General features: G+C 40.4%; 1 protein-coding gene across 1 annotated transcript; it reads right to left on the bottom strand.

Annotated features, from left to right (window-relative positions):
- Positions 1–665: 665 nt before the first annotated feature.
- On the bottom strand, positions 666–12,287 carry DDX20 (DEAD-box helicase 20). The gene is made up of 12 exons (XM_050745734.1): positions 12,199–12,287; positions 11,727–12,075; positions 11,207–11,301; positions 8,048–8,216; positions 7,342–7,456; positions 7,082–7,224; positions 6,805–6,943; positions 6,646–6,704; positions 5,600–5,682; positions 5,136–5,241; positions 4,915–5,016; positions 666–2,193 (listed from the first exon to the last, which is right to left on the bottom strand). The coding sequence occupies exons 2-12, from the start codon at positions 12,025–12,027 to the stop codon at positions 1,028–1,030; spliced, it is 2,478 nt and encodes an 825-aa protein (XP_050601691.1). The 5' UTR covers positions 12,028–12,075; positions 12,199–12,287; the 3' UTR covers positions 666–1,027.
- Between the last annotated feature and the right edge of the window lie 1,222 nt (positions 12,288–13,509).

Here is a 13,509-nt window from a genome sequence, read left to right as displayed (position 1 = left end):
CTCCTCTTGGATCCTAACATTAGTGGTAAAAACTGGGGAACATTTCCTAGAAGACACAAGATTAGGATGTACTGACAAGTGTCTGAAGAGAATCAATTCCAGCTTCCACAAAATACTTAAAAACTAAGAGCTAGAACCTCCCCCTAGCCTACCAGCAGAGCTGTTAATCTGGACTATATAGATGAATTTCAGAGGATCTATGAACCCCTTGAAATTACACTCACAATTCTGTTTATGGAATGAGAAATTTCCTGAAGTCAATCTATAGCTTTCAGCTGATTCATAAAAGGATCCAAGAACGAAAAAAGATTAACAGCTGCTCCTCTATCTGAGCAACATAAATAAGACAGCCACTGATGACCCTCAGCTATTTAATACACAGTAAAAATATGGACAGCTTTCGCAGCCTGAAGAAAAGACATTCAAAAGATAAATAAGCATGTAAATACACTTAAATTTTTTACTAAAAACAAGTATTTTTACTGGAAGCAAACAGATCAAATCAAATACCTTTACGAAAATCTAAAACAATGTTTAAATATTCCCTCCTGCCTAAACCTAAGAGGATTTTCTGATCTACCATGCCACAAATTTCTACAGAATGCACCACTATAGAAGGAAATGCAGCCTAAGCCCTTTGTAAAGAACTCCACAGCAAACTAACATTACTGCTCAAATCTACTGTTTTTATTGTGTTTAAGTAAGCAGTGGTATATATGTCATCTTTTTAAATGTTTCTTTTGGGAAGATCTTATAGAAAATGGCACCCTGAAACTTTCAGCTCTATGTCCCAAAAATTATCTTTCAAGAATCTGATGAAGTTTCTTAAACTCTTAAAAATGAAGATAATATACCTGGCCTAAATCAAAACAATCTAAAAAATGGATGTGTCCCAGTGGAAAGCCTCAAGTCTTTTCAAGTTGATCAGAAATGCCATTATACACCACTGTACTATAAGTCAAGGAGGATGGATATCCAAAGGTATCATTTGTTGACAGTTCCTGATGGTCTCAGGTATATCCTACAATCACTGGTTACCATGCAACATTTCTTGTAGATAAATGGTATTCATGTGATAAGCTGCCATCCAACTTGGATGTCTCTGAGCATTCCAATAATATGAATGAGAAGCGGCAGCATAATATTCTTGCCATGCCCTGTAGTAAGCTCTCCAGTACTCCTCATAATCCTGATAGGTATCAGAAAAACTCAGATGTGTTTCCCTATGACAGTCATACCAACCATCTTCCTGGGTTTCAGTCTGCAATCTAAAGGAAGACCGCCTAGGTAGGTTTCTCCGGCTCTGCTTAGCTCTCTGGCTAGCCCCCTCTTTATGTCTTGTCTTGATCTGGATTCCAGATGATTCTTGATATTCCTCTGGATTGGGGGTGTCACTTCCATTTGGAGGTTGTTCCAAAGAAATATGATCATCCACAGGAGTAGATTCAGAGTCTTTCAGCTGATTATCAGAAGAGCCTTCCAAGTATGACTTATTTCCTTTGCTCTGGGAAGAGGTTCTTGAGCTGTAAGAATCACTGTCACTCTCAGAGTCTCCAGATTGGCTACTACTTGCCAATATGGGGACTCTCTGTTCAGTAACTTTATTTCTCACAAAACCATTTTGAGGATTCACAGTCTGATCCCCAGGACCTGTGTAGTGCCTGATGATTTCCACAGGTTTCTCTAACCCCTCTTTAATATAATGTTCATAATCCTCTACCAATTCAGCAAAAGTCAATGTGTATGGCTGATGGATTTTAAAGGAAGACAGACAAGGAATTTGGGGGAGTGACACAGGTAAAGCTTCTTTGACCTGGTGCTGACTGTTGGTGGAGTTTTCAACGGGGGTCTGAACAGAATTCTTCATTTTTTGCTCTTCAGATTGCCTGTCACAGCTCACTTCTTTTGGTGGCATTGCTTTTTCTATGATTCCACACTCAGAGTGGCTTTTCAGAGGAAGCTTTTGTTTGGTATTATTTTTTGACTTGACTGATAGTCCAGATACAGAAGTATTTCTAGAGGACGCCATGTGGTCACCATGAGCTTTCTGAATTTGAAGGGTTCTCTCTATTTTCTGAATTTGCTTTTTTAGGGGTTGGTTAGGTGCACTTGCTATGCCATATGTATGCACAGCAGCTTTAACCTCCACATCCCAATCCACACATTCTTCCATCAGACCAGAAGGAATGGGATCTACATAAAAAGGAAAACAAATGTATTAAAATTCTCAAGCTACTCTAGACCATTGTTTTCTGAATGATTTCATAAAGTTTTCTATGATCGAATACATTTACGAAACAAAATATGCAAATATACTAAGATGTTTAATAGATATAATATTTTTAAAAACTGAAGCAATCCTGTAATAAAGAAATCTGCCTAAGAAATACCTAAGACCCATCCCATACTCACAAGCACTATCTCCCTTCACCCTCACTAGAAAAAGAGCTTACTCTAGGAATAATGTACAAGTCTGCTGCAACTCTCCCATCTTTTCTCTCCTCCCTCTCCACAGCCCCTCCCCTTTATCTGAATACTTCTGACAGCAAAACAAGATATCAGAAAATGGATTGTGCTCCCCAAAGCTTATTGACTAGGAATTATTACAACTGCAATGCTGTACACCCAACTAAATCTGTCACCCAATACTCCAACAGGGAGAAATTACTGCCCTTAACAATAGAGAGAAAACCTCTATAGGGGAAAAAAACTAGATAACTATGAAAAGATCTGGTGACTATGAAAATTAGAAATGACATTTCTAATTTTTAAAGAATTTGCTGGCTTCAACCCTCTAAATTTTCTATTCCATCCAGGTGTGACAATTTGCTTCCAGCACTCAGAACTTTCAAAGTGATCAATTTTTGTCTTAGGCAGACAAGATATATCAAGCCCCTGCTTTACAAAGATCTTGCCTGTTGTTGCTATTTATGCTCCATGTTATCTATAAATCCAACAGGTCTGGAAACTTCAATGAAGTCTCTTGATCCTTTGCTGAACAGATTCTATGATTAAAACTCTCATTACTACTCAGCTGATATCCCTTGCGTGCCTAGTCCTGTAATACAGGCCAATTTCCCTCCTAGTTCTGCCCCAGGAAACTCATCTGAACATCTGTTGTTACACAAGTTCCCAGTTCAATATAGACCTAACAGCATGAATATCATTTTCTCATGATTTCAGGGCCCTGTTAACATTATATAAAGATCCAAATATATCATTTTCCAGTATCCAAAGGCAATTTTTATCACTAGATGCTATGATACTGAATCCTACAAGAAGTCTTAACCCTCTTCTACCAATTTTCAATTTTTTTCCCATATCAGACTACAAATAGACTTATACACAGAAAGAATTGACAGTTTTAGAACTGACATAGAGCCTAAAGACCATTTACTCTAAAGTACTTTGCAAATCAGGACTCTAAGCTTAGAGCAATTAGAGATTTGTAAAAGATCATAAAATGAGTTATTACTAACCCGATCTACTAGAATACATAGAACTCCCAGATCTGTGCTAAATCTAGCTTTGTAAAATAATTAAATATAAAATCGGTAAAATACTCAATTATATTTATTCAATAATTACATATCCCATATTCTACAAAGTCATGTATATACTGTATGTGTATTTTTCCTTTTTTTTTTTTCTTCTTTTGAGACTGAGTATTGCACTTTCGCCCAGGCTGGAGTGCAATGGCGGATCTCAGCTCCCTGCAAGCTCCGCCTTCCGGGTTCATGCCATTCTCCCACCTCAGCCTTCCGAGTAGCTGGGACTACAGGCACCTGCCACCATGTCTGGCTAATTTTTGTATTTTTAGTAGAGACAGGGCTTGATCTCCTGACCTCGTGATCCACCTGCCTCGGCCTCCCAAAGTGCTGGGATTACAGGCGTGACCTATATGTGTATTTTTCTATACAGACATATATCTATATATGAATATACACTATTTATAATGCACATTTTCTGTATAACATGCACATCAAACATGCCATATTTCCACTCAAGGGTTTTTTAGAATTTTTTGTTTTTAAGAGATCATTTAATAGTTTCAAACATGCATTGTTTCCAATACGGCACTTAAAAAGAAGCAGAACGAATGACTGAACTGAAATCAAAAGAAAACATTTCATTCCAATTTTTCAAAATAATATTCAAATTAAAGATGCTGTTCCTTCCACATGGTGACAAAGGAGAATATGATAAGAATTACCTTCACAGCAATTTAAAAGAGGTAAAATATCCCCCCTTGTATCAAAGAATACAATCAAATTGCAAAGCCACTAACTAAATGAGCTAATATAGCTCTCATTTTTCTTTCTTTCTTTTTTTTCTTTTTTTTTTTTTTTGAGATGGAGTTTCACTCGTGTTGCCCAGGCTGGAGTGCAATAGCTTGATCTCGGCTTACTGCAACCTCCACCTTCTGGGTTCAAGCAATTCTCCTGCTCAGCCTCCCGAGTAGTTGGGATTACAGGCATCTGCCACCACGCCCAGCTAATTTTTGTATTTTTAGTAGAGAAGAGGTTTCGCCATGTTGACCAAGCTGGTCTTGAACTCCTGACCTCAGGTGATCCACCCGTCCCGGCCTCCCAAAGTGCTGGGATTACAGGCGTGAGCCATTGCGCCCAGCCAGCTCTCATTGTTCACGTGCCAGTGGTTAGCCTGCACTCCTCTCCCTACTACTTACTAGTTGTAACACCTTTACTTTCTCTATGCCTAAATATCCTCATCTACAAAACAATCGCACACACCTCACAGGAGTGTGGTGAGAAGTAAATGAGTTAACGTACATACAGGACTGGGAACAGTACCCAGCACATCATAAGCACTCTGTGTTTCCTATTATTAATATTTTTATTATGCTTATCACCACTATAATTATTCTGACAGCAAAATGAAACAGATGAAATGTACCTGGTAAAGGGAGAAGGTTGATATTACATTTCTGGGCAATTCTCATCATCATATTTTCTTCCTCTCCCCGGCAACAGTAGGTCACTGTCAGTCCCAATGTACCTATAGCAGAGAGAATGGTAATAAATCATTTTCACAAAAATAACATTCAAAGCCCACCTGTCACATTACAGATCCCGCCCCTTAAAGAAAGCACTCAAACTTGTTTTTTTTTTTTTTACCAAAACGGCCAGCTCTCCCAATCCGATGCATGTATGTCTCCCAATCCAATGGTACATCCAGATTTACAACCAGATTCACCTTCTCAGCATCAATCCCACGAGAAGTCTTGAATTGAAGAAGATAGCAATTATTTGTTTGCATTAACTGTATGGCATAGCTACCAATGCATATTATAGTCTTCCAGCATATTATATTCTTCCAGTATAGCCAAGAGCCAAATTAAGAACAGAATATTGAGGAGCAGAGGAAAAGGAAGTTCATTCCTAATGACTAATTTCAAGGACAAAGATCAACATATTAAAAGACATTTTTAAGAAAGTATTTTCCTCAGCACCGGAAAGATAATTATCTTCTGGTATTCTTGTTAGATACACCTACATAAAATAATAGATGAAATCTGTACATCTGATAATAGAACATATGTCAAGATGGATTAGTCACCCGAACTGAATAGGAAATTTACCAAATCTGTGGAAATGAGGACTCTGCAATGAAACTGCTTCAGTTTAGCCATAGCATCAAGACGCTGATTCTGATTCATATTGCCTAAAAGGACCCCAAAAGAAAGTCACATAAAAACAACTAAGCTAATACATATTTATCAAATCCACAAAAAGTAAAAAGCATAAGACCCAGTCTTAACACTTTTAATACACCAACCACAGTTAATTCTGTCCTTCTGTGCAAATCTAGGTTAAGATCCAAAGTTAAAGTCTTTTAAAATATGGTTTAGGCAATCAACTTGAAATTCAAAAATCCATCTTAAATAGTAATCAGGCCATGCCTGAATATATAACATTCTATTTGCAAAGTTACATATGAAGTATAAGTAGCAATTCTTAGGAAAATACAAATGCTTTAATCATCTGTTTATAATTTGGTATTAAAGTGTGATCTATAGTTAAAATATTGGCTCATTAGAAAATAGTCTCCCCAGTATCTCATGATATACCATAACAAAACAAGCTCATGCCAACAAAACTAAGCTGACACCAAACAAAATCCTAAAAAGGACCTCACTGATCAAAAAATCCTTTGACTCTTTCATTCTTATTATGCCAGCAATAATCATTTAACTTTGCGGCAAGAACTCAATCACTTTTGCCTTCCACAAAACCATAAAACAGTCAATTCAGTTAGCAATCTCCAGCATTTTAACAATGATTACTAAAAAAAAAAAAATCTAAAGAAAAAATATTTTTATATTAACACAGACGAACTTGGTTTTACAGAATTATTTGTGGCTGTAAGAGAGATTCTAATAAAATTACGTCTCTCTGAACACTAGTTTTCTAACTTTTTACTATATACCAAGTTACTCCTTAAAAACAGAATGATATCGACACATCAAATTCCAATGAAAAATAAGCCTGAAAATTCCTTTACTCTAAAAGATACAAGATAATTTCACACTCTCAAGACAACTCATGAAGTGGTATTTCTTTTTCCTGACTTTGGAGGCTTCAAGTTAGTATACTAAATAAAGATTAAAGTAAGAGATGAACTTACCTGAAATGCACTCAGCAGGAAAGCCTTTAGAAGAAAGGATATCAGCCAAATGTTGTGCTCTATGAAATGTAACATAAATGGTTACAAATTTACAAATATTGCCCCATGACTATCCTTTTATTTCACAAGTTCCCCAGATGACCTTTTAAGTTACATTACCTGCTGTGCAAATTAGAAAAGACTAAAGCTTGATTAAATGGAATTCTGCTGAACAGTTCCTGTAAATGCTGAGTCTTTTCCTCAAAAACCTTATGTGCCAAAGGGTATGAATTGACAATTTTGTAATACTGCTTCAAACCTACAAAGAAGAGCTATCAGTTAAAACAAACATACATGCTAATGGTAACCAATAAACAGCAAGAGACAACTAGGCAAGGGAAAGCTCCAGAGTATCACAAACAAACCAATAATGTAAGTACCTAAAAGCTATACATACCTATGAGACTTGGATCACTGGAATTCAGTCTTACAAAAGTGGGATCTCTCATGTACTTTGTCAAAGCATTAGCCAAAAATTCAGGGTAAGTAGCTGATACTGCCAGCATCTGTTTACTGGCAGGCAAGGAAGAATAAATCCAGCTACAAAATAAAAACAGACACCATGTAAAGTATTCAGACAATAATCACCACTCGGAAAAGCTACAGATAGATACTTTGGGACACTGTTTTAATAGTCAAGTGAGTTATTTTTCTTACTTTATTTGCTCCTGGAAGCTGCCTTCTTCTAAAAGCTTATCTGCTTCATCAAGAATAAAGAGGCGTATACTGCCTGGGTTCAAGTAGTCAAGTTCTATGAGTTGCTTAATTCTGCCTAATTAAAAAAAAAAAAAAAAATTGAAATATTTATGATGTACCAAATTTGTGTAAATCTCAGTCAATGTTGTTACTCTACTTATTCACAGGTTGTTCTGCTGAATTTCCTGATTCAACTCTCATTATGCATGTACACACTAAACCACAAATTAGAAATCTGAAGCTCTGATCTTGCCTAAACTCATTGTTTTCCCCTCACATTTCATCACCAGTAAATAAGCACCACTTCTATCAAAAGACCTAAAGCACTGAATGCAAGATTCTGATTCTGAGTGATTCACAACCAAATATAATAGAGAAGCCAAAGAATAATCCCAATCCATGGCTTAGAAGGGCCTCCTGAAAGTCATTGCATTTCTCCTCTTCTCAAAAGTCTATCCCATGTCTTCTCAAACATACTTAGGAATGCAAATTTCATAAATTCCACTGGTAAACCAGTCACGTGCCTAAATCTCACTGGTCTAATGCTCTTAATTTCTAATCAAAATAATTATCACAGTTATCAAAGACTCCCATATATCTTTATTGTTATATTAAAAGTGTGTAGTTCCTTAAAAGCCCTGGTTACCAACAGGCATTGTTATCTTACCAGGAGATCCAACAGCAATATGACACTTTTTAAGTCTGGTTTTGTCTTGTGATAATGGGGTCCCTCCAATAAAGACATGACACTCTAAGCCTTCCATTTTGATTCCAATGGCTGTAATAACAGAATGTATCTGTACAGCAATTTCTCTTGTAGGGGCCAAGATCAAAATCTAAAAAAAAAACAAAGTATACTTTTGAGTCAGAGAAATAAATACATAGGGGACTGCTATATTCATTACATGACACACTATATTTCATTTAAATGATCATTTCAAACGAGTTTTTATTGATAAGGTAAGATACAGTTATCCCTTGGTATCCACAGGGGATTGGTTCCAGGAAGCCCTCAGATACCAAAACTGGCAGATGCTCAAGTCTGTTATATAAAACTGCATATATCTGTATGTTACCTATGTACATCCTGCCACATATTTTAAACCATCTCTAGATTACTTATATTACCTAATACAATATAAATGCTATGTAAATGGTTACACTGTATTTTTGTTTATATCTTTTTATTGTTGTATTATTTTTTATAGTTCCCCCACCCCACCCCTAAGTATTTTTGATCCACAGTTGGCTGCATCAGCTGATACAGAACCTGAAGACAGGGAGGGCTGACTGTATTCCATTTATTCATTCATTCAACAAATATTAAGTAAGAACCTACTCTGTGCTAGGCAACATACTAGTTTCTGGGGAATCAACAGTTAACAGTATAAAGTCTTTGCCCTCACAGTACTTTCATTCTTGGATAAGAATATATACAATAAACAAAAATAAGTAATGACAGGTAATGAAAAGTATCATAAAAAATCAAACAGGGAAAAAAGGAGTCATTTTATTTTATTTTTATTTTTTTTTTTAATTATACTTTAAGTTCTAGGATACATGTGCATAACATGCAGGTTTGTTACATATGTATACTTGTGCCATGTTGCTGTGCTGCACCCATCAACTCGTCAGCACCCATCAACTCATCATTTACATCAGGTATAACTCCCAATGCAATCCCTCCCCCCTCCCCCTCCCCCCTCCCCCCTCCCCATGATAGGCCCCGGTGTGTGATGTTCCCCTTCCCGGGTCCAAGTGATCTCATTGTTCAGTTCCCACCTATGAGTGAGAACATGCGGTGTTTGGTTTTCTGTTCTTGTGATAGTTTGCTAAGAATGATGGTTTCTAAGGAGTCATTTTAAATGAGGTGATCATGAACCCTCCTCTAAGGAGGTAACACTTGAGCAGAGACCTACATGTACGGCATAGAGTAGAGCTGGCTATATGACACCTGGGGAAGCGTTTTCACCAACAGGAAACAACAAATGCAAAGGCCATAAGATGGCAGTGTTCTTGGTGTGTTTGAGGAAGAAAAAGAAGGCCTACATGACAGAATCTGGGGGAAAGTAAAGGAGGTCAGAGATCTAGCTCCAGGGACTAGATCACAAAAGGCCTTGAGAGCCACGGTAAAAACTTTGCAATGTAGCTACTGGAGAAGGAGAAAACAAAACTTTTGTGCTCTTAACTACGAGAAGAAAAAATTGATTAAAAAAAAAAAGGACTAGGAGAAAATATGCCAAAACTGTTAATAGCAGTTTCTCTCTAGGTAGTGAAATTACAGATCTTGTTTTCTGGTACTTCCTAATTTTCCTGAACTTTCCCTATTTCTAAAAATTAATAGGTATTACTTTGTTACACACACAAAAAATAATGTAACTGTGATAATCCAAAGATCTGAAATTAAAAATATGAATTTGCCAGGCATGGTGGCTCACCCCTGTGATCCCAGCAGGTTAGGAGGCTGAGGCAGGCGGATTACCTGAGGTCAGGAGTTTGAGACCAGCCTGGCTAACATGGCGAAACCCCGTCTCTACCAAAATTACAAAAAAATTAGCCGGGCATGTGGTATGCACAGTTGTAATCCCAGCTACTCGGGAGGCTGAGGCAGGAGAATCACTTGAACCCAGGAGGCAGAAGTTGCAGTGAGCCAAGATTGTGCCACTGCACAATCCAGCCTGGGCAACAGAGTGAGACTCAAAAAAACGAATTTATGAAACTTTTCCAGGATTTTAGCATTTTATCTGTTGCCAAATTATCAGAAGCCAAAACCTCAAATACATCTTCGTCTACAATTAGACTAGCTCAGGTTCTTGGGAAGTAGGAGGATTTCCAATATGCAACATCACCTAGGATTTGGCAGATATAAGATGGACTCAAAAAGCTTCCCAGGTGATGAACATGGATATCCGGATTAAAAACCACTGTTGAAGACTCATCATCAGATATACCAATGCCTGAGAACTTGAAATACAGTCTGCCATAACAACTAAACTACAAAGTAAGGTTATGAGAATCACATCTAATTCATCTTTGAATCTCCAATGCCTGACATACTGTTCATACGTAATATGGGCTCAACAAATCTTTGTTGAAGAAATGATCCCCAAACCCAAATTTCCTGCTAATTTGGGTAGGGTAATCTTAGAAACACTCTAAGACAACCTAGAAGATGGGAGATGAATATGATACATTTACAGAGCTTTAAGAACCACCTGCATACCGGGTGTGGTGGCTCATGCCTATAATCCCAGTACTTTGGGAGGCAAATGTGGGAGGACTGCTTGAACCCAGGAGTTCGAGGCCGGTCTGTGCAACACTGAGGAGACCCCATCTCTACAAAAAATACAAAAAGTAGCCAGGTGTGGTGGCACACACCTGTCGTCTCAACTACTTAGGAAGATGAGGTGGGAGGATCACTGGAGCCCAGGAGTTCAAGGTTGCAGTGAGCAATGATCCGCCACTGCACTCCAGCCTAGGTGACAGAGCCATACCCTCTCAAAAAACAAAAACAAACCCTGCAGTTATCAGCAATAGCCAGAGCACTTACATTACCATGAATCAAGTCAAATGTTAAGTATCACATTAGTCAGTAAGTAAAAGAATCCCTGTCTGTATTACCAAGTAGTGAGAAAACTGACACGTATGGTAGCTTTATTCTATTTAAATAAGGTACGCATAGAAAATTCCAAAGTTCACCACCACCACCACTTAACTCAATCATTCATCAAATTCAATTCCAGCTCTGAGGGGCTACTGGTATTTCATCTGACCTGTGGTAAAGTCCACGTAACACATCCTCCTCTGGTCCTCTGAGCTAACTCACCTGGGTACTTAAGTTTTCAAGAACAAGAGAGTCCAAAGCTATGGTGGAAAACACACAGGTTTTCCCAGTGCCAGATTTAGCTTGAACAATTAAATCTGCGAAGGAAAAAAAAAAAAAATTATCACTAGCCAGTACTCACGGAAGCAGCTTAGGGGCTCGCATGGAATCAGAGAACTAGAAGGGTCTCCTGAGATTCTCCCAGTTGGCACCTTCATTTTTAGTTGATTCTCAAAAACGTAAGAGAAAACGCCTAGTCCCTGACCTTTTACCGTTTATCTTCTCAAACTTAGAACCACCTGTCAGTGCTAAAAAAGGTCTTAACCATCTTCAAGTTCAATAGTGCACCTTAGTTTTACAAATAAGTTAACTGAGCGTACCGCCTAGCCCCAGGCCGTGCCCTGCTCCGGGAGCCGACCGAGGGCTCTCCCCGAGCTGCAGTGCAGGCCTGGCTGCCGCTGCCGCCCCTCAGTCGCCCTTCTCCCGCCCCGACCCCCGAACTCTCCCGGGCCCCCGCTCTCACCGAGCCCGCAGCGCCCCAGCGGGATGGCCTTGAGCTGCACCGGCGAGGGCCTCTCGAAGCCGGCTGCCCGCAGCCCCTCCAGCACCGACCGCGAAAGCAGCAGTGACTCGAAGTCGGCCGGCTCCGCCAACAGCACGTCCCCCGTGCGGGTCCGCGGGCTGCCGAGATCCTGAGCGGTCCGCAGGCTCCTCATAGGCCCAGGTGTTGGCTCTGGGGCCGGGACGTGCACGGCCACATGCTCAGCTGGCATAGCAGTAGCCACTGCCGCTACGGCTCCCAGGGCTTCAAACGCCGCCGCCATGCTAGCCGCACAGTCAGATCTCGCGGTGCTTGAAGAGAAGCGGGGATCCTGGGAGCGAGAAAAGGAAAAACTTTATTGGCAGTTTTCCCACGAAGACACTAACACGCCTGGCTTGGAAGTGGAGGAAAGGGACGGGAGTCGGAGGCTGAGAGACTAGGGAACACTACCCACACACACAAAAAATGTGGCCTGAGGAAAGCAGCATGAGGGAGGAGAGGAAAGATGAGGCAACTGTTAAGTCGCTGCCTGGGGCCTGCAGAGGGCGCCGCGGGCCCGCGGTGGGGGCGCCGCCCCGCCTCTCGGCCCTCTTCTGGGCGGAGCCGCCAAGCCGTGTCCCCGGCGCCACCGCCCTCTCGGCGCTCTTTGTGATGTGCCCGTTGCGTCACGCCCCCGCCCCGTGCTTCCGTTTTCCGTTCCGCCAGCCTGTCCCGTTCCGCGGCCGCCTCTTCCCCAGCGCTACCCGCTCTGCACCCTGAGTCGCTGCTCCTCTGTGCTGGCAGAGTGCGCCCAGAGCGTAGCCGGGCCCAAGGGTTTACTACGTTGACTGGTGTGTCCGTCTGCTGTGCAACCCAATTTATCTCTGGACCTTCAGCCCCTAGCAAGTCCCTGGCGCACAGTGAACTCTGATAAAAGTACGTTGAATTGGAACCTGGAACCGGACTGACATTTCCCAAGTTCATATCTCCGCCTCAGATCTCCCTTTAGACTCTAGACGTGTACATCCATCTGCCTCCATGCATCCACCTCCGCAGCACCTCCCCTCGGATGCCTAATAGACTCTGAAATGTTACATGCCTTCTGTATTGCTCCTTTCCCCATCATTTCATGCGTAGGCGGCTAGGAGTCTCTGCCACTTTTCCTTGTTGTGGACTTCTGCCCAAATATCACCTTTTCAAAGAGCTCTTCCTTTTAAAAGAAGTCTTGAACACCCTAAGACAGCTCTGTCATCCTGTCTGCTCCCTGGTCTTTCCCAGCACTCTCTTGTTTCGTTTTGCTTTATTTTTTCTTTATGATACTTACAACTACCTGAAATTATATGTCTACTGCCTGTCTCCCACACTCTATGAGGACAAGGACCCATTTTGTCTTGTTCTCCTCTGCATCCCTAGTGGGAAAAGCAATCTGACACATAGGAATTGTTCAATATTTATCAAATGATTGAGCTCCTATAACAAACTCTTAGTCATCATGCCAAATTTAAATATTTCTGGACCTCAGCCATATTCATTATTCCAAACTTAGCTGTATGGGGTGGCTCGCACCTGTAATCCCAGCTTCTTGGGAGGCTGAGGCGGGAGGATCGCTTGAGGCCAGGAGTTGCCAGCCTGGGCAACATGCAGAGACCCTGTCTCAAATTCTTAAAAAGTAAACAAATTTTTAAAAATACGAAGAATACCAAACTTAAATATATTCTGCAACCAAGCCCAACTTTGTCCATAGATTATAATACTGGTCATTGTCCCTAACCCCTTCACACACACA

The sequence above is a fragment of the Macaca thibetana genome, chromosome 1 (genome assembly GCF_024542745.1).
Source record: "Macaca thibetana thibetana isolate TM-01 chromosome 1, ASM2454274v1, whole genome shotgun sequence".
Classification (NCBI taxonomy): Eukaryota; Metazoa; Chordata; class Mammalia; order Primates; family Cercopithecidae; genus Macaca; species Macaca thibetana.
This window is presented reverse-complemented; position numbering and strand designations above follow the sequence as displayed.